Below are 27,360 nucleotides of genomic sequence, written 5' to 3'. Positions count from 1 at the left end.
ATAGATTTTTTTATGTCTTCCTTTTATGGCCTCTCATCCCAAGAGCACTGCCGAATATTGGAGAGGACGGATCCAGGTTGGTTATACTTGCGCTGGTCTAGATATTGCAGTCCTCATTCTCAGAGCTTCTGGTCCTTTTTATAGATCAAGATTCACCATCAATGGAAATCTTTAAATCAAGATAGAATATTTTTCTAAAAGATATGCTTTAGTTCAAACATAAATTAATTCAGGGAAGTCCTGTGGCCAGCCTGTACTATACAAGAGGTCAGACTAGATAATCGTAATTGTTCCTTCTGGCCTTCTAATCTACGAATCTCTTCCCCAAGTCAAGAACTCTAATCCCATCAGATAATCTCACCTGGTAGCATGGCTGCTGTGCTTCTAAGGCACTTCCTGTGCTTGTCTACAGAGATTGAGGCAGTCCTGTTGGAGTCCAGAATGCCTTTCAACAGGAGGTGATATGCTGTCAAATGGAACTCGAAAAGGTTTCTGCTGGAGAGAGGCACCTTGGCCTTGTTTCTTGTCTAATTCCAATTATGTTGGACTTTCTTTTGACTCTGAAATCACAGCTATCCCTAGCAACTACTAACTTTTACTTCTCTGCTTTTTCTATCTACCTTGTCTCTGAGAAAAGGATCAGAATGTAATTTAAAAGTTCTTAAAAACAGATGCCCTCTACGTGAGAGTCTGTTGGACCTTGGGATTTGAATTTAACCAAACTTCTGAACTCATAAAAACCTGTATGCACTCTCTCAGAATGTTTCATTCTTAGTTGTCATCATCTCTGCCAGAAAGGTCTCAGACGTACAGTGCTTTAAGGCCAACCTAACTTTTACCTTTTTCCACAAAGATAAGGCGGTACTTAGATTTACTCCAAATGTCTCATTCTCAGAGTGACTGTGTATGCCTTCTTAGGGCTTCTCTATACTTCAAAAGCTACAGCAGCACAGCTGCACCATTGGGGGCTAGGTCAGTTTAACTATGCCACTGAGGGGGTATGGATTTGAGGTATGTCGACTTAATTTTCTAGTGTAGACCAGGCCTAAGTGCTCATTACTGTAAAAAAATATTTTGAGGCTAGGCACACAACTCCTACTATGTCTGTGGAGGCAGCAACTGCAGAAAACAGAATTACTCCTGGCAAATAACCTCCATTTTCCCCCTTATATAGTATATTGTTTACATTTTTCTTTTCTTAGCTTCAGGCTACTACTCCATGTTCTACCATCTACTGAGAGTAAAAAATTCCCTTTTTTTATTATGATTGGTATATGGAAGGTATTTTTAACAATGGATGGGGCTGAAACATTAGAACTCAAAATTAAAGATAGCAAAGGGAGTAAACTGCAGAAAGGAGTTGGCTGTTTTTCTGTCTGATTAGGAGTATCTCATTGAAGAGATTATGACAGAGAATTGAAAGAGGATTATGGAGTGGGCAGACCAGCTCTGTTGGGACATTTCAATTACCAAACAAACACAAGCACACAACATCAAGTAAAGAGGTTATGGACCTAATAGAGAGCTCCTTCCTAACACAATATGTAAAAGACAAACTGAGAATGGGAGCAATTATTGAGAGAGAAGAAAGATTAGAAAGGGAAAGCGATGAGAAGAATAAAAAACCTTAGGTCAATATGAGAAGAGGGAAAAAAAGCTTTATATATGATGCAGTCTTGCATGAGAATACAGGCATTTACACTTTTAATTAGGGTACATAATGGAGACAAGTGGCCTAGGTCTTAGCTCACTTTTGCAGAGAAATAGCCAGAAGTCTCTCAAAGTGAGCACAGCCTGAGCAAAATAGTAGTAGTCTTCATTTGGCTACATGTTGGTGTTGCCATTTAGGACTCTTGACAACTAAATTATTCATATTAAGATACTTCCAAGCAGAATTTTCCGTCTTCAGAGAGCAGATCTCCATTTAGCTAATTGAATCAACCTATCCATCTTCTAAAAGGGTGGGCTTAACTTCACCGTATTTGCTTTCCTTACACTGGTGAAAGGGAAATCAGTTTTCATTTAAAATGACATTAACCTGCTCTGTCTTAAAAGAAAAGGTCAGTTATTTTGCAAGGACGTATGGTTTCTTCTTTGTCAAATCATATTTTCCAGATATATTTGCCAGTACGGAGCTGAGCCATTGTATACACTGAATGATATTTGCAAATAGCCAAATATAGCCATCACTGTCATTTATCTGCCTTAATCATTCTTTCTGAATCCTGAGCTGTCCTGCACATTGACACAATTGGACTGCACCTCTCTACTCAGAAATATTTGAGGCAGTTCAGACTTGTCCAGGTGGCTCCAGCACTTACCCCACACCCCTCCTATCTTTGTACCAGTTTCTCTGTCTCCAGGGGTACAAGCAGAGCTGCAACCACACCTTTTAAGGCTGGTTTTGGGACATCAGCAAGGAAAAAAATTCTCCCTTCTCTCTCCTAAGGGCAAAATCATTCTCTCTATCACCTATCAGGACAAGCAGGCCAAATGGAGAAAGCTGAAGACCAAGAGGGGCTCCCTAGATATGTTACTTGCTTACCTGGCTCTCATTATTGTAGTATCTGAGTACCTCACATCTTTAATATACTTATCCTCACAACACTCCTGCAAGGTACTATTTCCTGCCATTTTACAGATAGGGAACTGAGGCACAGAGAGACTAGCCCACAGTGGAAGCTTGTAGCAGAACAGGAAATTGAATACTGGTCTCCTTAATCCCAGGCTAGCACCCTAGCCACTGAACTATCTTTTGTCTGTAGAAGCAGACCCTTTCAGGAGCCACAGAAAGGGAGCTCTACCACGATTGCTCCCAGCCTGTGGACCCTCACAATGTCAGAGAAAAAGGCCTGGAGTTTGGGACCTCTGCTTCCTCCACATCAGCTGCGTCTCTTCCAGAGACACCTCTACAAGGTTGGAAGGGAAAAGTTTCAAGGTTCCATCACTGGTTCTTAAGCTGTAATTTGGCAAGGACGTTTTATCTTTGAAACTATTCTTCCCAAGAGGAAGAACTGGGCTGTTTTAAAGATGTTGTCCTCCACTTCCTTTCCAGCTGTAGTTTGGAAGAATTAAAGGGATGAATAGCACAAAAGTGATAAAGATCCTCATATCCTTCCATGAATGTCATCATCCTTCAAAGAAGGGGAGCTTGGCTTTGGATCATGAAAAACTTGAACCAGAGAAGCAGGAGAGATTCTCCCCCTCTGACCTGTTTGAAACCATGGGGAAGAAGGTGTTAGCCACCATCAAGATCCAGTCAGAGAAAGAGGATAATTAGGCCATATTGCAAAAATAGGCCACAGTTATAGTGAAATAAGAGTGTCAACAAAACTGTCCCACTGTTTTAACTAAATCAGTTTAAATCATGCTTTTATTTAAACCTGTGTGACTTTCTCACATAGACATGGGCTAAGAGCTCAAAAGAATAACATTACTCACATATGAGATGATTTGCTCTATTCTCAGACCCTCATATAGGCAAAAAAGACCAAGATAAAGTTTGAGACAACAGTTCAGATAAGAGAGACATGGTGAGATTATTGGCAAGAAGTCTCAAAACCATAATTCGGGGATGTCAGTAACTCAGCCAGAGGTTATGGGTCTATTACAGGAATGGATGAGTGAGGTTCTGTGGCCTGCAGTTCTGGCAGGAGATCAGACTAGATCAGGGGTTCTCAAACTCCATTGCATCGCGATCCCCTTCTGACAACAAAAATTACTTCATGACCCCAGGACGGGGGACCGAAGCCTGAGCCCGCCCGAGCCCCGCCAAAGCCAGAGCCCCACCACCTCAGGTGGGGGGGCCAAAGCCCAAGGGCTCCAGCCTGTAACCTATGCCCCACCACCCAGGGTTGAAGCCCTTGGGCTTTGGCTTCAACCCTTGGTGGTGGAGCTCGGACTTTGGCCCCAGGCGGTGGGGCACAGGCTTCGGCTTCCACCCCAGCAAGTCTAATGCCACCCCGGCAACCCCATTTAAATGGCGTCACCACCCACTTTGGAGTCCCAACCCACAGTTTGAGAACCACTGGACTAGATGATCATGATGGCTCCTTCTGACCTTAAAGTCTATGAGTCTAAGAACAAGAAAGTCCTTTGCAGCTGAGGCCTGACCTGATAGGAGTAATTAACACCTGGAAGGAGGCATCATTCCTTGAAAGATAGAATTAGGGAGATCCTAATAGGGCGGCACCCACCTCTCACGAGCACACACTGGTTGAGTGCATGTGCCTGCAGTCTCTGATTTGTGGTGACCCCTGTTGGTGGGTTTCTCGGATGGGTTTTCAGTGACTCAGCCTCTGGCCAAGTTTCACACATGTATGTGAAACAGAACAAATCTCTTCTGGGGTATACAGTCTTTAACTTGTCCCAGCCCTGCTATGGCCTGTACCCCCAGGTTTCCTCCCTAAAGACACTGTCTTTCTGCAGCCTAACCTGGCCTCAGTCCTTACTCAGCCCCAGCAGCCAACCAGGAGCTCTCTCTTGCTCCCCCAGGCCCTGCCAACACTGAGCTGTCCATGGTCGTGCTGCTCTTTCAGCCAGCCAGGAACACAGTTGTCTCTCCTCTAGCTCCAGGCAGCAACGGATGACTCCAGCCCTGCAACTCTTTTTATGTGAGCCTGCTGGGCCCTGATTGGCTGCTCCCTTCAGCCTCCCTCATTGGCTGTTTCCGCACAACCACAGAGGCTGCTTGGAGGACTTCTCTTCTGCTCCTCTCTGGGACGGGGTGTGGTAGGACCCTCAGACCTCCAGCAGGGGGCCTCTGGGCCTAGTCCACCCCATCAGAGAGGTAAATAGATTATGAGTTTGAAAAAAACAGAATGTCCAAGCAAGCTAAGAAGGAGAGCTCCCAGGGAACCATTTACTTTGAAGAAGAATAACAATGGACAGTTAGGACTGTAGAGATCAGCTAAGGAATAGGTCAAATGTGGACAATGCATAGACAGAGCATGCTGTATAAGTAGGGCCCTACAAAATTCACAGTCCATTTTGGTCAATTTCACGGTCAGAGGATTTTAAAAATCATAAATTTCATTAGTTCAGCTATTTAAGTCTGAAATGTTGTAATTGTAGGGGTCCTGATCGAAAAAGGAGTTTGGGGGTACTAGCAGTACTGCTACCCTTACTTCTCAACTGCTGCAGGTGGTGGTGCTGCCTTCAGAGCTGGGCAGGTGGAGAGTGGGGGCTGCTGGCCGGGAGCCCAGCTCTGAAGGCAGAGCCACTGCCAGCAGCAGCAGCAGCAGCGCAGAAGTAACGGTGGCATGGTATGGAATTGCCACCCTTACTTCTGTGCTACTTCTGGCAGGGCGCTGCCTTCAGAGCTGGGTGTCCAGTCAACAGCCGCCATTCTCCGGCCACCCAGCTCTGAGGGCAGTGCAGAAGTAAGGATGGCAATACTTCAATCCCCCTAAAATAACCTTGTGACCCCCCTGCAACTCCTTTTTGGGCCAGGACCCCCAATTTGAGAAACACTGGTCTCTCCCATGAAATCCGTAGGGTAAAAGCACACAAAAGACCAGATTTCACAGGGGGAGACCAGATTTCACAGTCCGTGACGTGTTTTTCATGGCTGTGAATTTGGTAGGTCCCTATGCATAGGAATTGTTTCCTGCAAAATAACCAAGCTAATTCAAAAATATGTGATGTAATGTGTAGGAAATGCAATGACGTGTAAATGTATGCAAAGGGAGAGGGTTTCTGTGTAACTTTGGAGCTGTGATTTACTCTGCATCCACAACCCTGCATTTGAGGCTTATCAACTTAGCTTAGTGTTGCTGTATGCCAAATAAAGGAAACCTGAGTGACACAATCTGGAGTCAAGCTGAGTGTTTTGGATCCCAGAGAACTGTGCTTCCAGAACTGGACAAGTTGTTCTGGATAAGCAGAGTGGAAAAGGTCTTGGAGGGAATCCCTAATTCTGGAAGACACAAGTTGTAAGGAGAGATTTGTAGGTTATGGAACTGAAAGTAGTATGCCAATGTATCAGTCTGGGGCTACTGTGTATATCTGAACACCCTGGATGCATTCAATTTTGAGTGATTTTGGGGGTTTTGGAGAAAGAGGACTAATTTAACATCTAAGACAGTGGATGGACGGAAGAAACATTTTCAAAGAAAAAATTATTTGCAAGAAACTGAGCTTAACTGTGCTTCGTCGTGGCAACTAGGCTGTCTCAGTGCATTTGTTGCTAGTATCGAGGACTTCAGGCTATTTTTTTACTGTAATTTCATTTAAAAGTATACGTTAAATAAAACAATACACGTTTGACTGCTAGAGTGAGGAAAAGGCAATGTGTTTAACTACCTATTCTGCATCCCTGACTTTTGATTTTTAAGTGTTCTTTAGTTTATAACAGATTTTTTACTATGATGGAAGTTGTTGAATATCAGAGTATAGTCACCAAAGACCAGGAAGAACTCCAAACATTGAACAAAAAATTAAACATTGCCAGACTACATGCTCTAGTTCATAAAAACCTGTGCAGGAAAGGGAAACCCACGATTTTGCTCAGTACAATACTCATTAAATCTAAAACATGTATCTTATCATTGCAATATTACATTCTAGATCTAAGGAAATGTCTTACTTATCACAAGATAACAGCTCAATAAGAAGTGCTTTTCTTTAAAATGTAACCTGCTGTGCTGTAATAATGTGTGTTTCTGCTCAGGCTATGTGACACATTATGGTGAAACCATCACATTTTTGTCCTAATGCAGATCAGTCCACTGAGACCACAAAGACCAAAGAGCCAAGTTATCAATGTCATTGCAAGTGAAAGACGTTTTTCTGTCTCTCCGTCATCTCCAGCTTCTCAGTCAACACCACCTCCAATCACTCCAAGGACCAAACTTCCTTTCAATTTACCGTCCAGTAAGTTTTTTTTTTTAATGAAACTTTGTTCCTAAAATATTTTGTGCAGAATGAATTACATTTCAGCCTCCTTACTCTGAAATGTTTCAGAATCAACTGAACCACTTAAGTCAGATCAACAAGAGGATAATCCAATGTGTACATTCACATCATGAGGTATAAGTGTATTTTTGGGAGTTAACAGGTGTATGGTTGTTTAAGCTATATTATTACAGATGATGATTTCTGTGACTTGATCACTTGGTCATGTTTACATTTCTTACACGTTTTAATATAAGAATTAATTTAAAATAATGGGAATATTGTTAACTGACTCTCTCGTGGCTGTATTTCTCAAATCTTTTTAGAGATTTGGTGTAAAAAGTTCAGTGGCTGGAGTTTTGATTACTTTCATTTAATACCATCTTCTCTACCACTGTGTACATGTTTAAAAAAAAAAGTGGTATTTTTCCTAACACACACACAGGCAGGCCTTAATCCTGCAAAGCATTTCAGGCAATTTATAAGTGTTACAGTCAAATATTTCATCAACATCTGTTCCCAAAGATTCTCACCAGCATGCTCCAAGTTCTCTCTGTGAGTTTTACTGCCACTGACCATAAGATGTAGCTTGCAGATACATACTATAGTAAGGAATTTGCTCCTTAGGCCTGTGCTATGGTACACCTCTTGTGTTTGTCAAGTGACAAAAACTATTTTTGACTTTTTACTAAAACAAGAAAAATTGCTTAAAGAAATAAGTTTTCTGCTCCATTTCACAGTGTCATTTTTTAAAAATATTATTGTTTTATAAGTGCCTAAAGATTCATGCTGTGCTGGCTTCTGTAGAGTGCAAAGGTTGAAGGAACAATCTCCAGCTACTGTAGTTAGTACCTGAGATGGACTTTCCTTGTGTGTGTAGTAGCTACAAGACAGAATAGCTTGTCTTTTCCCTGCATTTCTCAGTGAATTCTTCTGTAAACTTTCATAGATTGGATTCAGTCTTCAAGAACTCGTATTACATAACTGAATGGAGTACAACTCCCATTTTGTGTACAAAGTTAGCTTCCACAAATTGCCTTGCAAAGTTTCCAGCTGTTGACACTTAGCTAAAAATCTCACTGGGCACTAAACTAATAAAGAAACAACATTTAGGAAATAAGTCCTTTTTTATGCATGTGCCTAACTTCTATTACAGATAACAAAAATTACAGATCTGGCAAGTTCACATTTGCTTTATTTGTTTTCTTTGATATTTTATTTTTAAATAAGCAAAACTTATTGGAAAGAATGTTGACACACAGCAAATTTATAAACCATAATCCAAGATTCCTGTATTCCACATAATTGTATCAACAGAATTCACTGTGTGTAGCAGAAGTGTGTTACAGAATCTGAGGGAGAGGGAGGCTTGTTTGTTTGGGTTGTTTCTACACATCCTGGTTGGAAAGATAACTTCAAAAAGGTGAATCAAGTGTAAATCAAGTGTTGCCTTCCTCAGTTTCCAGTGAGGCTGAAACAACAATTCTGACTAATATAAATTAATTTTCAGCAATCCAAAAATGACAGTCTTGCACATTGAAAACTGAAAATTTGGAAACATAACATAATCTGAATTACATTTCACAGGGGCTACTATGCTAATTATTTATTTGTTTTCATATTTAATAAAAACCTCCATTTTAAAAATGTTTCTGAAGCTATCACATAGTTTTGAGAATATTTCTACCAGATTGCTGCGGACTCTAGGACTTTGCTGCATTATTTAGGTGCAGCTTGCTACAGAGTACACAGAGCCTTGACCTTAATCATTCAAAGAATTATAGCTCTAACATTTTTAAAGAATTCCAGGATAATAGATAATTTTTTGTGAAGCAAGCTGGCTAAAAAGAGTTAATCTTATATTGAGCTATGAGAATAGTGCTTGCTTCTTGACTATCTAGGAGAATGAAAAGTACAATTTGATAATCTGTTCCACAGAATCAAAGAAGGTAGAGATGAAAAAGACTTAAGTCATCTTGTTGATCCCTGCCAGTTGAGAATTATTCCCAATGGCATATAGTAAATAAAATTAAGGGATACACAGACAACATTGGATGATGGTCATCTCAGATGACCTGCACCAGTACCCTGCACAATTGTAGCAAAAAGAAATTTAAATTAGACTTATTTACACTTAAATGTTCAGAAATCAAGATGAATTTAGGCTTTGGGAGAGGAGATTGGTAGGGGGTACATTGTCTTTGGGATATCACAAATAGACATACAATATTGAGGCAAACAGTTCCTCCCCAAATCGTAGCAGTGAAATGATGTGGTTTTGTTTAAATAACTTTTTGCTGCAGTAAGGTGACTTTTGGACATACTTGTGACTGCCATTCAGGTCAGATACTTATTTTATATATGTTAATGGTCTGCTAAGTGAAGTGCTGGGTTTGGTCCTCAGCTAAATTTGAACTTTGATTTTAAATGAAAAATAGAGTGTGTTGCAAATACTGTATGTATCAAAGCCCTTCACTTTGGGACGTATCCTGCTCCTTCTCTGTAAGTATGCAAAGCTATCTGGCAATGGAACTGGTGCGTCCAGGCTTTGGGGAGGCCAGGTAAGAGGTGCATACCCCCTACACAGTGGTAACTCAGATACTACAGGGGGAAAGTGTTATTTGGAAGAGGAGCAGGGATGTGGCTGGAATAAAATCTATTATGCAATTCCAGCCATGGTTGGGGGCCACTAGGAATTGTCAAGGCTATTCCATCTATTAAAATGAAGTTGTCTCCACAGGTCATCTCCTCTGCTGCTCCTTTGTTTGAGGAAAAGATTCCTTTTCTACCTCTTCCATGGATCTCCCCAGTGCCTATCTGAGATTCACAGGCTGAGCATGGGGAAGTAGATTTGGCCCTAAAGAAACAGAGAGCCAGGTCTTCTCATACTTTTAGCAAATACACTAAAATATTTTACCAGTAATTCCTGTATAAATAACTTGACCAGAAATTAAAATCAAATGAATTAAGAGTTTGAAATACAATTATAGCTACTAAAAATAATGTAAACATCAAAGGCATCTATTTTATTGAGGGGTACATGTGTGCTCTGTTTACGCAAAAGTTTCATTTTCTAATCAAAGTAAATTTGGTATTTAATTTAATTGATTGTTTTCCTCACCTTTAAGAATTAGCTCTTCTGTGAGAGCACTGAAACGATAAACTGCTATTTTTATGTTAATCTAAGTAAAAATATGTGTGTGCTTCATTAAGCAAAGTGTTTCTTAAACTTAAATTGTATGAATATGTTAGTTTTGTGTCTCGCTAACTCAGGGATTACAGTTGTGTACATTGACATTTTATAAGTAATATTCTGCTCTCAGTTACAATGGTTGAGTTCTGTTATAGTCACTGGAATTTCACCATTCTCACTGACCTCAAAATTTTGACCTTTTATCTTCTATCCACAATATTTAATATTTAACATGTACTATGCTATCATTTAATATACCTAGGAGGAGTCTTTAGTACACTTATATTTCTCTGTTAAAAGGCATAAATCTCCCACTTTAAGATGTTTATTTAGACATAATAAAATACTATTTAACTCTCTCTAGAATGTATGATTAAATGTGAAGGTTTTGAAATGTTCCTCTCAAAAACTACAGTTAGGGTTAAACATGTACATGTAGCTAGTTTAAGTTAAATATGGAAGAACATCAACCAAAGGAAAAACAGACACATCAAAACTGCATACACACACAAATCTTACTTCTGCCAAAGTTCTCCAAATGTTTCATTAAATCACTGTAGAAGTATCATTTTATTTAATTTATTACTGGTTTTTTGTATTAAATGTTGTTGTTAAGAAGAGACATGGAGTATGAGTGTTATGGAACTTGATTTTTACCATGAAGAGACCGTCTTTCCCATCAGGAGCTCAAATGTCTAAATAGACACACAAGACCAAGCACCCTGGGCAATCTGAGAAACCTGTTTGAAGCATTAATTTTTTTGGTAATGAGTGGGTAATGCTATAGTCTGATGATGTGTTTAAGTATGTGTGGGCTTTGTAGAAAGTGGGTTTTGAGGGGTTTGTAAGAAGAGGTGGTGGGATGCCTGCTACTTTTGGATGTGGGAAGCCGTTCCAAGTGTAGGGAACAGAATGAAAGGAAGGATAAGAATGAGAGAAAAGGAAACAATGGGAGAAGTGAGGCAGAATTCATTCAGGAAGAAGTAGACAGATATGGGAACAGTGAAGCAGGCAGCCATAGAATTGCTCAGGTCCTTGAAGGAAATTACAAGTTTCGAGTTGAAGAGGCCATTGGAAGAATTTGAAAGTGATGGATGAGGGATATTTTTTTAGCTGATGTAGACTGAATGGACTAAATAGAGATGAAATGACAAAGAGATTTCAGTGATAAATGAATACAACTGTGTTGAAGCTAAAGTTGTACTAGTGAAGAAAATAGTAAGGTAGGCCATTTGGGAAAACCAGAAAAGAGAGACAGTGAGAATATTGCCAAATATTCTGCATTAAAAAAGAATCTGTGTAAACAAACCCTCCACCTGCTCAAGAAAAATCAGCCTTTAAGTGAAAACGGTTTCCGCAATTTATAAACAAAATGATGTATTATAAGAAGGGCTTTATCAGTGCTCATTCCTCTGGCAGAGCTCTCGCTTAAACCAGTGGAAGATTTGCCTGTAGAAGAATGGCTGAATATGTTCCTGTGGGTGAAATTTACCTGTGAGAAGGGCCAGCACAAGACCTATACACCACTTAGGCCTTCAAAACAAGACTTAAATAGAAGTTAACTCCTGCTTAGGCCTAGTTCTGATCATCTTCACTAGGGTAAATTTCACCCTGTTAATGATTGTTCTCTACCTTCTGTGAGTAAATTAAAAAAAAATTTGTTGTATATACTCTAGGTTTATAATGTTGGTTATTTAAACAACTAATGACTCATAATTTTATATAATATATAATATAATATTATATAATTTTGCCAGAAGCTGGGAATAAGCGACAATGGGATGGATCGCTTGATGATTACCTGTTCTGTTCATTCCCTCTGGGGCACCTGGCATTGGTCACTGTCGGAAGACAGGATACTGGGCTAGATGGACATTTAGTCTGACCCAGTATGGCCATTTTTATGTTCTTATGGTGCTCTGGATTTTGAAAGTTTTCAATAGAGATTTGTGGTTATTTATGGATTTCTTTAGTGCATTTAATTTTTAAAAGTCTAAATTTCTAAAAGTAGAAAAGTAAATAAAGCTTTGCTCTGTTATGTTCTGTGTATACTTTGGAAAATTACTCACATCACATTTTCAATACTGTACAACCCATAGACTCAGAGGTTACAGCTGAGAAAATTTTATTTGTTTTAAATGATCTGTGAATATCAGCGAGTGAAATCTGAGACAAGGGACAATGTTGTACAATTTCCTTTTTTATTAAACAGTGAGAGACCTTGTAGTGTTGATACAGACGGTACACTTAAAATTTGACCTACCCTGACACAGTGATCCTTACTTTCATGATTCCAGCAGTTTCTTTTTCTTTTCTTTTTTTTAATTTAAAAGCTATTGTTCCATGAGCAGCAAATAATTATACAGTCTATGAAATGAAGAGTGAACAAATGGATGCATGGGCACTATCTCTATCATAGCATTAATGCCTGAAGAAACATTCTGCATCTTAAGATTGATTTAAGTGATCCAGAGGCTTAAAGAAATGTTAATTTTTACAGATCTGGAGCTGAATGGGGTGTCTAGTTTGGAAATGGCAGACATTCCTCCTCCTTTGCCTCTCAAAGGTAGCATTGCAGATTATGGAAATCTCATGGAAAATCAAGAATTGATTAGCCCTACAACACCCCCCGCTGCACATCAAAGGGTAAGTCTTAGAGGTACAAATGATTTTCTGCTAGTTTATTTGCAACATTATACTGGCCAAGAACATAAAGTTCTATGTAATGCTGATAGCAGACATGTATGCCTCCAAATGATTTCTACTACTACAGAACAGTGTCTTAATCAGGGCGTGAAGGAATGTAGTGGCTCATTCTAAATGACTTGTAATAAAGTTAGATTCATTCTGGAGAACTAAATATAAAGCAAAACACTGTTAAATGTGTTAGCAAGGGAGCTTAAAGTGACAGGATGTAGTCTCAGCAGCAAATTAGTTTTTATACTCTTATACAATTCTATTTCAGGAGAAAAAATTAAGTATATTTCTGACAGCTTTACATTTTTGAGTTCTGTGTCATTTCCTATATAGGCAACCACAGTTGCCCCCTGAAAGGAGCAGATCCCTGAAACATTTTTCATCATAAACATATTTTTCAGATTCAGGCAGGGGAAGATACTTTTTCAGCTTTCTTATTTTCCAAAAGTCACTAGAATATAGTGCAGCTATTAAAAATATTTTGGTTTTCAAAAAATCTTCAGCACTTTTGGAGAAGGCTATCATTTGGCCTTTTAAATGTGTAACTTTTTAGAAAAGAGATATACAGTTTTATGCAGGAATGTTTCCCTGTTCAAATTCCTAATGATAATTTTTCAGTTTGCTTATCAGAGATATGCACAGATTTGTCTGAGTTAAAAAAATAATTCTGAAATTTATTCTTCAAATAATTTGTTTTTAAAAAAGTTAAGTGAAACTTGATCAAGTCTGGAAGAAAAGTTAGGTGGAAAGTTCCCTATTTTTATAGATGAAGAATGTGGTTTACAAGTCACTACAGGCCAGATTTTTGAGACGGGCTGAGCAACTGGAGTTGTTCATACTCTCCACTTCTGAAAATCAGGCCCTGAGTGACTTCCCAAAGGTCATGCATGAAGTCTGTGGTAATTCTGGAAATAGAACCCAGATTTTCTGATTCCCTGTCTTGTGCCTCAACCGCAAAGCTAATTTAATATGATCATCAATTCTGTGGACAATTCTGTGGACTTGGAATTTATTCAAGTACAAACAGGAAAGAAACATGCCATAATAGCTAAAGCACAGGTCTGAGAGTAATAAGGTAAGGGTTCTATTCTGAGACTTTGCCACTGACTTGCTGAGTGATCTAGGACAATTCACTTAACATTTTGCCTCAGTTTTTTTATCTTTAAAATGGGTATCATAACACTGTGCTTCATTGAGACTTTGTGGTTTTACACATTTTTTACAGTCCTCCAGAATGTTTTCTGTCTTTTACTCTAGTTTGCCAAAATGTCCAGATCCCTGACAACCAGTTTCTGAGGGAGCTCAGGATTTGAACACAACCTGAAAAGTTAATCAAAAATATGTTCTAAATCCTTAGATAATAAGCTCCTGAAATTTTATAAGACAACAACTGAGTGTTTGGCTCTTCATCTAGACTTCATAAACTCTTCAAGAGCCAAGAATCCGGGTGAATGAACAGTGACAAAGTCTGTGAGGTAGATTTGAAAACAGATTTGACACAAAACTAGCGGGATTATATTTCATATAATTTAAGAAATTCATACAATGTAATTTAATGTAATTCATACAATTTTATAGCAATGATTGCATTTATTACACTTTGTACTTGGACCCCAGTGAAATTATCAAAAGCAAAATGTGAAGACTGATGTAGAGCATGAAGATGACCAGTCAGGTATGCTCTTATAACTTTTATGACTGAACCCCCACAATTTATGGTTACAGGCTATGGTATTTCATAAATAAATAACCGTCTTGATTATCTGTCTAGTAAACGGATTAGTTTTAAATTATCTATTCTTAGCATCAATAAGGACAAACCATTGAAAAGTTCTGGAGATAATATTATCCCAATTGCTTTAAAAATGATACTACAGAATGGGAAAGATCTCACTGTGTTAGAATTAAGTACTTGGCTCAATACTGGTTGCCTTGAAGTCAAACATGAAAAAGCTTCAGCGAACAGAAAAAGGTACATTGACAAATGTATCAAGAAATGGGCATATCGTTCTGAGTACTTTAGGTCTAACTGCTGCCAATAATCATTTATGGTGCTTGAGATTTTTATTTTTTTATGTTTAGATTATTTGGAATCCATTGTTAAACTACCTTGCTTAAGTCTTTTTATTCCAATAATCTTCTAACTATAATGTTTTGATTGTTATCTTGTTCGTTGTAATTTTTAAAATATTAACTAGAATATCTATATACATATTCATTCTTGCATTGTGTGATTTGTTCTGCTACAAAAATTCTGAATAATATACATGAACATGAAAAAGAATCCTTGGACTCTTGCAAGGATTATTATTACATCAAGGCATTCCTCTAGGCTGTTGTCCTCCTTCACAGGTTCGTGTACATCTTCGCATACAAAATAACTGCCTCTTTAGCATTCACAGTCAAAAGGGAAACTCAAATTAAATAGACAAAGGAGCACTTACATTTATAAATATTGGCTATAATACTTACTATTCACAGGATAATAGTTTTTATGAGAAGATTTCCATCAATCCAGCAGCAGATACAGAACTTGACAAAGAGTATGGCAAAGAAGGAAGTGGCGGTGCATAATAAAAGAATGAAAACAAAACATTTGTTAATGATGACGATAACATTTATTTTGACTTTTTGAGATTCTGATGCATCAGTAACATTTGGACTGGAATCCGTTTTGTATATAGTTAAAATCTGTTTATAGTGAAGTAATCCAGTGTTTGCATGTTTGTATGTTGCATTGCAGATTATTTTATTCCTTGTATGTGAAGAAAATGATTATAAGAAGGTTTTACTGTGTGCTGTCCTCATTTAGCCATAGAAAACCAGGTGAGATTAGCTGGAAGCTGAGTTAAGTATCAGGGGCAGATCCTCAGTTGATGTAGGTTGTCATAGCTTTATTGACTTCAGTGGAGCTATGACAATTTACATCAGCCGAGGATCTGACTCTAGGAGTTCATTTTCACCTGTAAAGCCCTAAATGGCCTGCATTAGCTTACCTGAGAGATTCTTTCTCTCTGAGATTCACTGCAGGGGCCCTGATGCTACATCCCTTTCAACAGAATGGGCTGCTGGCAGAGCAGTCTCCATAATAGCCCTGGAGTTTTGAAATGTCCTCCTACCCCTGGCCTGAAATAGCTCAGAATAGCTGACTTTCAGGGCACGTTACAGGATCTGTTTGTTTCACCAGGCTTTTGAAAAGAACTAGGGGAAAGTGAAGAACTAGCACACGTGCTCATACCTTGTGTATGGCAAAGGAATACTTGCCTCCAATTTCAGGGCTGTCTATAGCATAGGCTTTCCTTGTAGCAAAGGACCTTCTGTGTTTCTCTCTGCCAGACTCTCTTATACATCATCATCTGGCACTGACTGCATTAACCTTGAGTGCATCAGCATCATCAACATCACTTGCTTCATTGTCCCCTTGGTTCTTCCTGCATCTTCCATGCAGCCCTCAACAGCAGCTCTTGCCTTCTGCCTTCCAAACACCTTTAGGACCCCACCAAAACCTCCACTAACACCATCTGGAGCTGCTCTTCCATTCACTAGGAGAGCTATATCTTCTCCTCTTCAGACTCTGACCACGACAGATCTATGTTTCCTCCATGGTCCTTCAGCTCTCCATACAGGTCACGTTCTAGAGACACCTGGACCAGGGAACTTGAACAGTATCCTTACAAAAGAGTCTCCAGTAAGGTACCCACTACCATGGGCAATACAAAGATTGGAATACCCTCCTGAGCCTTATTGGGCATCTTGAACTGTTCCAAGAGCATCTAGATCTGCATCAGAATCTCAATCTAGGAGGAGTCACCTTCTCCTATACCAGCCTCATCCATGTATATGACAGCATGCCAGGTTTCACCTCAGAAGTCTGCAGGCCTGGCTTCACTCAGTACATCTTCCAAGCAGATGTTCTCTGGACATGCTGATTTGCGTACTTCCACAGCTGCTTCAATCCCCGGATTGGTTGTTGGATCCTGAGACTATATGCAAAGGGGTTCCTTTTCTGCTGGAATCAACTGTGACTGTTGTAACAGACATGTTCACCAAAGCCTGGGGGGGCTTATCTGGGTCAATTTAAGGCTTAAGCACTTCAGAATCCTCAGGATGTTTCATTCTATATAAATGTGCTAGAGCTTTGAGCTATTCATTGGGCCTGAGAGATCAACCACAGGGGATCGAGTGGTTCAAGTTCTCGCAGACAATACCATAGTTTTGTTTTAGCTGAACAAGCAGGGAGGTGTAAGGTCATATCAGCTGTGCCAGGTAGCAATCCATTTGTTGAGCTTTTGTATAAAGAACAATATCTCACTAAAAGCTTTTAACCTTCCAGGAGTGAGGAACGCTGTTGTGGATTCCCTCAGCAGGAACTTCATAGACCTTCTGAATAGTCAATAAGAAGAAACATTCTGCACCAGATCTGCCAACTGTGGGGATACCTGGTAAAAGACCTCTTTTGCAACCAATCTGAACGGCAGATGCAAGAGATTCTGCTCCAGGGCAGGTCACAGCCCACGTTCCATGACAAATGCTTTTCTCCTCTCATAATGGAGAAATCTGCTGTATGCATTTCCTCCAGTCACTTTCATTCTGAGGGTGAATGACAAGACAAGCTTAATCTTTGTAGTGCCTGCCTGGCCAAGACAGTATAGGTTATGGACCTAAATCAACTCTCCATTTAGCCACCTGTTGTTTTACCCTTGGTTGAGGATTTCCTGTCTCGAGACCAAGTCATGTCTCTACATTCCAACTCAGTCTCCCACCTTACAGCCATAAACCTCACCTTCCTGTTGGACCAATGAAGAGACACTCTGCTCCCAAGATATCCAGGCCATTTTGGTGAACAGCAGAAAGGATTCCTCTAGAGCCACATATGCAATGAAATGGAAAAGGTTTTCGGACTGGGTGGAATCTCACCATTTATTCCCAGACTGTACAGAGATGAGATATATACTTTACTAGCTACTACCCCTATGCATATGAAATCCTCTGGTCTCTCTGCCAGGTCAGTGTGCATCCACCTTGCATCCTCTCTGCCATACACCTTTCATTGGATAGGTTACCTATTTTTTTGCATCCCTTGGTTTCCAGATTTTTAAAGAGACTTATTAACATGTGCCCTCCTGTGTCCAATCCAGTACCTTCATGGGACCTGAATTTAGTATTGACCTGCTTGATCGATAGTACTGTCCTCCCTTTTAAACCTTTAATGACAACATCTCTGTTGCTGTTGTCAATGAAAACAGAATTCTTAGTAGTGATTATCCCTGTGAGGAGATTCCCAGAGGCTCAGGCACTTTGTGCAGGAGGATCAGCTAACTTTTTCACAAAAACAAGGTCTGTTTTAGGCCACGTCTTAAGGTGGCATCAGCATTGCACCTAAATGAGACAATTCACCCTCCCAGTATTCTCTTCCAAGGCTGAAGAAAAACCTCAAACTTTGGATGTTTGCAGGGCTTTGGCATTTTACCTGGACCACACAGATCCTCTCCTAGACTCTTTGTAATCTATGCTGAAAGGATCAAATGACAACCTGTTACAGTGCAGCATATTTCACATTGGATGTCAGACTTCCTCAAGCTTTGCTACAATCTTGCTAAGGTCTCTCCTCCATCAAAGATAATGGCTCACTTTATTTGGGCTCACTCCTCTTCAGCTTTTTTGAGCAACATTCCTGTATTGGACGTTTCCAAAACAACAACATGGACATCAGTGCCTTTTCCAGACACTACGCTATCACTCAAGTTTCCTAAAATGATGCCCACTTCATCAAGACAGTGTTGCAGTCTCCAAATAATTCAACGTTCCACTACCTGTTAGGAAACTGCTGGCGAGTCACCTGCAGTGGAATGTATATCTGCACAATCACTCAAAGGAAAAAAAACAAACCGCAATCACCTTCAAGATGTGTTATGCATATTCTATGACCCTACCACTTTCCCCACTATTTTGAGTATTAGCTTCTGGCAGTACGAAGGAATGGAGAGGAAAGCAGTGATCATGCCCCTTTATACTCTTGGCTCAGCATATGAGGCTAGTGAAGGCACATGCTGGCAAAAGTCTCCCACTTGAGTGCGTGATTGGGTGCACGTACACCCGCAGTAGACTGTATATGTGTATGATGCATCTCAAAGAACAACAACAACTGTACAGGTAAGTAACCATTTTTTGTGTGTTTTCACCTAGCTGAGACAATATAATCTTCTTAATGACTTAATGGCCAAATCAGCACTATACAGTACAGTATTTTAAACGTAACAGACTTACAGATATTAGGCCAAATATTCAACTGGTGTAAATTGGTGTAGCTCAATTGAAATCAGTGGAGCTATACAGACTTATACCAGCTGAAGATTTGGCACATTGTCACATTTTAATTATGTGAGTATTATATCCTGATGAATTTTTGCTATGTGTCATTTGTTTCTATAGATAAATAAGAAACATGCTGCTGTTTATGGATTGTGTGACTCAGCGCGACTGTAAAAATAATAGTAAAAGAAGATAATGAATTTTTGACAACAGTGCTGGAAAATTGTTGCACAACACTATGTAGCTTATGTCCTGATTACTTTTCATTCACACAATTTATGGTTTATTAAGTAAATCAGTTAATTCTGAAAAGTGAAGTATTCCTGATCAGATCTTAGAAGCTAACCATATATCTTGCTATTCAACTCCAATAAAATAAGAATACAGGAACTCTTCTCTTTTACGGTTCCACAAGGTTTCGTTGCAGAATTCAGTTTGTTTGTTTTATACTGCTTTCTGAGCGACAAAAACCCTTCACTCATCATATTCTTCTTTTCTGTAGATTAAGAATTTTTTTTGTCTTTTTTAATTCTTATTTTCTGTGTATACGATGTTTTGTGCTCTATTTCTACAAGAGAGTGAGGAGAAAGGAGAGATTTTTAAATTTGATTACTCCTTTTTGCACAGGGGAAAACCAAACAAATGGGAGCAATTTAATATTTGAAATGGAAAGGACAAAATGCTTGTATTTTCCAGATGTGCCTTTTTATAAGGTTCCAGTTTCTCCTGAGGTACATGTGAGTCAGGGAATCTGCCGAAAATAGGTTCTAATGTGCACTGGCAGACTCTATCTTTATCTCAGAAAGAAAAGCAATCTCCAAGAATTGAAGGACTCACTATTACCACTGAAACATAAACATGAACTCGGTAGAGCACCTTTAATTAAATGTAAATACAGGGAAATTTGATCTTGTATTTCAGAAATGTTCTATGTGGAATTGTTTTGAGTACTGGTGATATCACTGTTGTGAGTGTAGTGATCATTTTCCCAGTTTCATTTTGCCATCATTTATACTGTAGCTGAGTAAAAGAAAAGACTGGTAAGCTCTTAGAGTAGTGACCAAATTTGTTTTTGTACCAATTCATATTGGCTGTTAAGTTTTGTCTGTCTGATTTGAATTCTTAATAGTGCTGCCTTGGCATCATTCAGTGTTCTACTAATATATTCAATGGTAGCTTATATAAATGAATGAGTGCTAAATTTAGCCCACATTATAATGGAATTTGTAAATTCAATTATATTAATTATCCACCTATCTCTGTTGTTTCTTTTCTGGCTAATTTACTTGCAGGATGTGACCGCTTTCACATAATATGCATGTTTTTTATGGCTAGTATATTTAGCCCATCCTCATTGTGTTTTCAATATATGCTCTTCCCTATTATGTCTTCAACTCTATTTTATGATAATTGATCATTTGATTTCTATGAGTGATGATAATACGAAAAAACCCACTGGTTTGATTAAGGACTTTGATCTGTAAAATTGCCAATTACTGCCAGTTTAAAGTTAATTTAATTCAAAATGGCTCTTTGTAAGTTATGTGATCAATAAAGTTAAAGTAGTTTTCCTTTATGACAAATATGAAGTTAAAATGCCTGTGAGGAAAATATACTAAGAAATATTAAGTCATTTTTTGTGACGTTCCATAAAGTTTTTCAGAAAGGATATACAGTTTATTTTGTTAGTAGGAAATTAAAATCTTTTGGTTTGGGATTTTTTTTTAATGTTTTACTAGTGATCTGCAGTTTCTGTGTCTGATGGTCTGGGCCATTAAGTGTTCATTTTATAGCTATAGAGTAATGTTGCCAAAATTTTCAAAACTGGATCTCTAACATCAGGTTCTTAAATCCATATTTAAGTACTTCAATAGAACTGCCCTGTTTTTCAAAAGTGCTAAGATCTGCAGATCCCAGTGGAATTTGAGTCCTTCTAATAATCAAGCCACTTTTATTCAAGTGCCTAGGTATGGCTTCAGGAGCCTAACTTTAGACACCTACGTTCAAAAATTTTGGCCGGATAGGAGTGAATAAACTTAAAGCTTCAGACCGTCAGACCTGGAAACTGAAAGTTACTAGCAAAACAGAAAAAAATCCCAATTTTAAAAAAAAAAGTTTCATGTTTAACCAAAAATTAATTCTAATTGAACCTGTGTGTTCTTCGCATTAAATAGTATGTTGACTTGATCTTCTGATACAGAGGTCACTGAGAACTGTATTTGAATGTAAATCAGGAGCAAATTATACATCATTTGTGAGACAAATACTGAAAATGAATGTTGCTCCAAGCATTATTTTAATTAATCATATAACTAATGCAGCAATGCTGTTTATAGAATAAAAGCTTTACTGAACAATCTAGCTATTCCCTGGAAAGACATATTGTAAATTTTATCTGGACTGTGCATATGAAATTCCTCATATGTGTAGGGGAGAAATGCCATCTACCTCCTTTTGCGGCAGCCAGGAGGCTCGGGCAGGACTATAGGAACAAAGACTTTGTATGCCAAATCACCACTGAATACCTGAGAGAGAGCTCCACTCCTCCAGCAGCCAGAAAGAGGAGATGAGGCTTCAGATTTGACACCTAACAGGCAGAGACTGATATGAAAGACATTTCTCTTGAGTTAGGATCCAAGAACGGTGCTTTAGCAGGAATCCAGTACCCTTCCTAGCTTGTGTAGGGAGCTAGGTTTCACAACCAGTCATTCCTTGTTTCTGGGTTTCAGCCAGTATGTAGACCCTCCCTCATCTTTTGTATCTGCCTATGGCTAATAGAGGGCTGGTAAATACTTCAAGCCCTGTGTTTAACTCTGTTTGCTGCTGTCTTAAAATATAGCCATGAAATGGACCTTAAATTACCTTAGAAGTACTTTTCCTCTACTCCCTGACATTTCTGCTGGCTCTCAATAAGTAAATTGAATGTTTCAATATGAGCAGACATATCAAGCATAGCTCTAGGGCTTACCCTGCCCCAAATGAATGGAGGGAATTATGTGAAATGGCAGGGAGTCATCTAGAACCACTAGGTTTTTGTATCTCAACATACGGCTTCTTTTCAAATAATGTAATTTCACATGGTCTATCCATGATGTTCTCATAATAGCATGAGTGTGTAACTATGATTTAGAAATAATGAACTGCCTTCTAATAAAAATAAGGTCTTATTTACAATGAATTCTAGTAACTAAACCAATCTATAAATGGAACCGTGTGAAGTAGAAATGAAACCCCAATATCAAGATTCCATGTACAGTACATGCAATAAAAGGCTAAGCTATTTCAAACATTTGAATTGTTCCCATGGCAGTGATCAAGAAACTTGGCAAACTCACAGTGTGTATTGTAATTTAAAGTATTAGTATGTGGCTAACGTTTTTATAACCATTTGTTTGGAAGCGTGTCGGATAGCAATCTAATAAAGTATAACAAGAATGGGTTAAGGAAACGGGGGGCATATAAAATGAGTGTAAACGGCAAAAAGAATAGGAAATAGCTGAGAAACCACAAAAGCAAAGGTGGGTCTTGTCTTCACCAGCAGGGGAAGGATGATTTGAACCGAAAAACAATACTTAGTGGGTGTAACACTGCAGTATAACTTCCAGTGCAGTGATTGAAAAGCTGTAATGATTTCATAGCCAATATGCTGTTTAAATCTAGCCTGAAAACGGTGTATGAACAAGCCTGCAATGTCCTTGTATTCTTTCAGCAAGATGAATTTTTGTCATCATACATCTTGAATTTTATGAAAATAAATCATTTGACTTCCATGATCAATTGGAATACTTGTTTGTATTTGTCCTTTCATTCACTTCTGAAGCAAACAGACAGCCCTGTTGTATAATTTCCTATAATGTAGGGGGATAATTTTTGGTAATGTTTTTCATCAACTCAGAATGTTATTTTGAATAATGTTGAAGATTATCGAGATCTGATAATAACATGAAAGCCATTTATAATCTGTTTAATCTATTCCTTTTTCTTTTTTAGCATGGTGCTTTTTCTAAAAATATAAAATATAAAAAGAAAAAAGACGAGACAAGAAGTAGAGCTGTAATTCAATGTACTTTTTAAACCATGTAGTGGTTGGGGCGACAGCAGTTAGTACAGGCTGATAATCAATATGATATAAAGTATAGGGATATAAAATTTGACAAGTTCTTTCAGTAGACTTTTTCTGAAATATTGAGATAGTTAATCAATAACTCTTGAGAGACTTGTTATTGTCAGCAGTAAAAATTAGGTTATAAGTGAAAAGCTAGAAGCAAAACTGTATTCATAATGGCAAAGTTTGAGAGGAAGGTTTCAGGAATAAAACAGATAAAGTTTCACTCCCCTATCTGTCACAGCAGTATATGAAATCATACATGAACAACCACTTCATCAAAATCAGTTCATCAGTAACATATTCTATTCAAAATTCATTTTTTCTAGCACCTGCCACCTCCATTACCCAGCAAAACTCCACCACCGCCTCCTCCAAAGACTACTCGAAAGCAAACATCTGTTGACTCTGGGATTGTCCAGTGAACAAGAAAGCATTTCTCCAAAGAAAAAGCTGTAATATTTCATTTCCCTAAATATTTTAAGGTATATAACGGTTACCTCATTCACGCCTGTAGTGTCTAATGTTTAGTGAAATGATTCTAACTCTGAATGGAACTCATTTGTAACAGTAAATCAGTTTTCTAAACAGATCATGCCACTGGAATAAAGCTGTCACAGGATAATGGTGACCAATTGTTTGGGAGGAGCTTGCGACCTATTTTCAAAGCAAGGGGGCATTTGTCAACTGACAATACACTATTCCCTATTCCAGAACATTTTGCTTTGTCATACCAAACTACTTAACAGAAAACAGAAATGGATACTGGTGTGTAAAAATGACAGTTGGGCATTATGGGCCTGATCCCAACGCCTATGGAAGTCCGTGAGACAGGGCCGGCTCCAGGCACCAGCTTTCCAAGCAGGTGCTTGGGGCAGCATTCAGAATGGGGCGGTCGTCCGTGTCCCGCGGCGGCAATTCAGCGGCGGCGGCAATTCAGCGGCGGCGGCAATTCGGCAGCGACTGCTTGGGGCGGCAAAATTGGTAGAGCCGCCCCTGCCGTGAGAATACTCACATGGATTTCAGTGGGCATTGTATTGGGCCTAATAACAATACTAAGAAGCAGCATTATGATGGCTTCAAATAACAAACGTGTTCAGCGCATCACACATTCAGAAACCTGATTTTCCGGTAGCCTTTTTAATTGCTCTGTGTTATAAATAAGCTGATTTCTGATGATTTCTGATTTCTTTTTTAAAACTTTCGTTATTGGTTAGCTGCTCCTCCTTCTGTCTGATACCATTTTAAACTAAGATAACTTTAGCTACTGAACAGGCACTAATTTATAGGAAAAGAAACCAAGTATATGAATATGGGACCTGATGTGATTCTACAACTGAACAGTTGAACATAAGAACGGGAAGAGCTTTTTTTTTTTTAATGTGTAATATTTTAGGTGGATTAGGACAAATTGAATGTTATCTTTTTGTCCTTGTGTCATCATTTTGTACAGAAGTTTGTATATATGATGGTTCTTAGAATGTTTTTAATTTTTGCTGCCTGCTTTTCATATAATAATGATTTAATGTATCTGCAAATGATTCCTTATATGTTTTTAATTTTAACTGCTGGAAGTGTATAAATCGCTAACTTTTTATTTTTTTCAAAAATTGGCATCTGAAAATATTGGACAATGATAAGGGAAAAGAAAAGGAAAGTCACTTTTTTTTTTTAATTCTTCTGTGGTTTTTATTGCCCTCAAACTATATATTTTTTACTATATACAATCTTTATAATCTTATAGTGGATTGTTTTAAATACATCACTGACTCAAAAAATTAAGGATTATTTTTTAAAAAAAGGTTTGTCAAAGAAAATAAATGTATTTACTTGATATATTTTTCATCCTTTTTACAGAAGTGTTATTAATTTCAGGAGCTGCTTTATTAAATGTCTGTACTTTTAATTTTCTGAAATGCAGATTTATAACAAGAATAATTTGAACCCACCTCTGATAAATCCTACATTCTTACCCTATTACTTTATAATAGTTACATAACTTGTTTATGATGCATATATGTAGTGTTGAAATAAATAAGAATTTCAACACTATGAAGGTGCATCTTTTGTATGCCATTCACATTGCGTTTGACAGCCTATTTCAATTTTAAAGCCATTGTTGTATAAACAGCACATAAAATAGCTCAGTTTTACGTGGCGCTTTAATGCTTGCTTGGTGCCAACCAGACAAAATAAAAGGCAGAGACACGACTTATGGAGCAGTAAAGCAACAACTTCATTAAATATACAGATAGTCCTTGTCACTCTAACAGCTCAACTGGTCAGATAAATATGCAAATTATTTTTCCTTTAAGCACCATGTAGCTTTGGATCACCACCAAGCACTTTTTGTTACAACAGAGAGACCATGCCATCTGACCAGAATTTCTCCATACAACTGAACTACTTATACGCAAGTTACAAGTTGTCCTCAAATTCCAGTTCACTATTTTTTTATTAATATGACCCTTGATTCAAAGTGGAGGTGGCCAACCTGTGGCTCTGGAGCCACATCCGGCTCTTCAGAAGTTAATATGCGGCTTCTTGTACAGGCACCGACTCCGGGGCTGGAGCTACAGGTGCCAACTTTCCAATGTGCTGGGGGGGTGCTCACTGCTCAACCCCTGCCTCTGCCACAGGCCCTGCCCCCACTCCACCCGTTCTGCACCCTCCCCTGAGTCTGCCATGCCCTTGCTCCTACCCCTCCCCCCCACCCCAGAGCCTCCTGCATGCCACAAAACAGCTGATCAGGAGGTGCAGGGAGGGAAGGGGAGGCACTGATCGGTGGGGCTGTCAGTGGGCGGGAGGCTCTGGTAAGCGGGGGTGGGGGGTGGGGAGCTGACGGAGGGCTGCTGACGTATTACTGTGGGTCTTTGGCAATGTACACTGGTAAACTCTGGGTTAGGTTGGCCACCTTTGATCCAAAGGGTTGAAGCAGAAAAGGATTCTAGGCTACAGTCAGTCAGAAAAGTTGTTTTTTTTTTGGTCCTGCTCTTGTTTTAAGTAACTCTGCTGAAATCTCCTAAATGTCATTGTGTGTGGTAATTTTTCTGGTCATGTTAATTCCACTTAATTTCAGTTAAGAACTGGCCTCAGAGGGCCAAATTTTCATCTGGACCTTAACACAGTCTCTACTTTTGCACACATGAAATTGCATACATGTGCCTTTGGATCCTTTTTGCAGGGACAAACACTTGCACGTGCCTTTTGCAAATTCTAACTTTTGTGCGAATGTTAGAATTTGGTCCTGCAAGACTGTTTAGGACAAGTAAAATTTGCAATCATACATGGATCTTACAGTGCAAATTCTAACACTTGCATGTGTACTTACATGTGTACACACGGTTTTGCAGACACACTGGTGAAGCCTGAAAATCAGGCTCTTAGATTCACTTTGAGACTCAGATTGTTCACTGCGTTTAGTATCCAACAGTTTCTAGTAACTTGTACAAAACCCAGCCACCAAGAATCCCTCCCTTCACCACAGCTGTTGCTTGCAAGCCACATTTCACCGAGCCCAGGAACTAATCCAACAATGACCTTCTTACCCATTGATCACGCTGGTAGGCTTGCCATTTTTCCAGCAGGATAAACTCTTGCTCCACACTCTAGTGATGTTGCATCAGAACATCCAAATGCAATGTGAGGATGCCTCCAAGACTGCAAAATCAGTCGTTGGTGTACACTCAATAAAAAAGAGTCATAAGACAGTAATTGATTTGTTACACAAATCTTCAAAAGCAAAGAAATATTCATGTAGCAGTCCAAAATATAGGGAATCCAAGCCTGGCCTTCATAATGTTGAATTAATAGCTCGCAGTCTCTAGTTATTGAATGTTTTTTCAAGGATTTCCTGTGTAGGAAGGAAATTGAAGTTGTTATATTTTTGTCATTTACCTTGAGCTATAAAGGGCAGTTTTCACATATATATTTTTGTCATGTTGAATCCAGACCAGTCATTGTACCTGAGAGTTTGGATGTTGGGTGGTTGAGCAATACCAACAGAGACTGCTCCCTTCAAGTTCAAAAAGTAGTGACCCTGAAAAAGATTTTTTTTGATGGAGGGTTGGATAATCAGCTGAACATGAGCTCCCAGTACAACACTGTGGCCAAAAAGAGTAATACAATCCTTAGACACATAAACAGGGGAATCTCAAGT

General features: G+C 38.8%; 1 protein-coding gene across 4 annotated transcripts in view; it reads left to right on the top strand.

Annotated features, from left to right (window-relative positions):
- Positions 1–25,145, top strand: part of DOCK1 (dedicator of cytokinesis 1) — a 550,235-nt gene extending 525,090 nt beyond the window's left edge. For all 4 annotated transcript variants that reach the window (XM_073354059.1, XM_073354057.1, XM_073354058.1 and 1 more), the window contains 3 exons: positions 6,720–6,873; positions 12,588–12,733; positions 23,531–25,145. In XM_073354059.1, coding sequence (XP_073210160.1) covers positions 6,720–6,873; positions 12,588–12,733; positions 23,531–23,626 — 396 coding nt within the window. In that variant the 3' untranslated portion in view covers positions 23,627–25,145. The remainder of the gene's footprint in view (positions 1–6,719; positions 6,874–12,587; positions 12,734–23,530) is intronic.
- Positions 25,146–27,360: the final 2,215 nt, after the last annotated feature.

The sequence above is a fragment of the Lepidochelys kempii genome, chromosome 7, assembly GCF_965140265.1.
Source record: "Lepidochelys kempii isolate rLepKem1 chromosome 7, rLepKem1.hap2, whole genome shotgun sequence".
NCBI classification, from domain to species: Eukaryota; Metazoa; Chordata; order Testudines; family Cheloniidae; genus Lepidochelys; species Lepidochelys kempii.
This window is presented reverse-complemented; position numbering and strand designations above follow the sequence as displayed.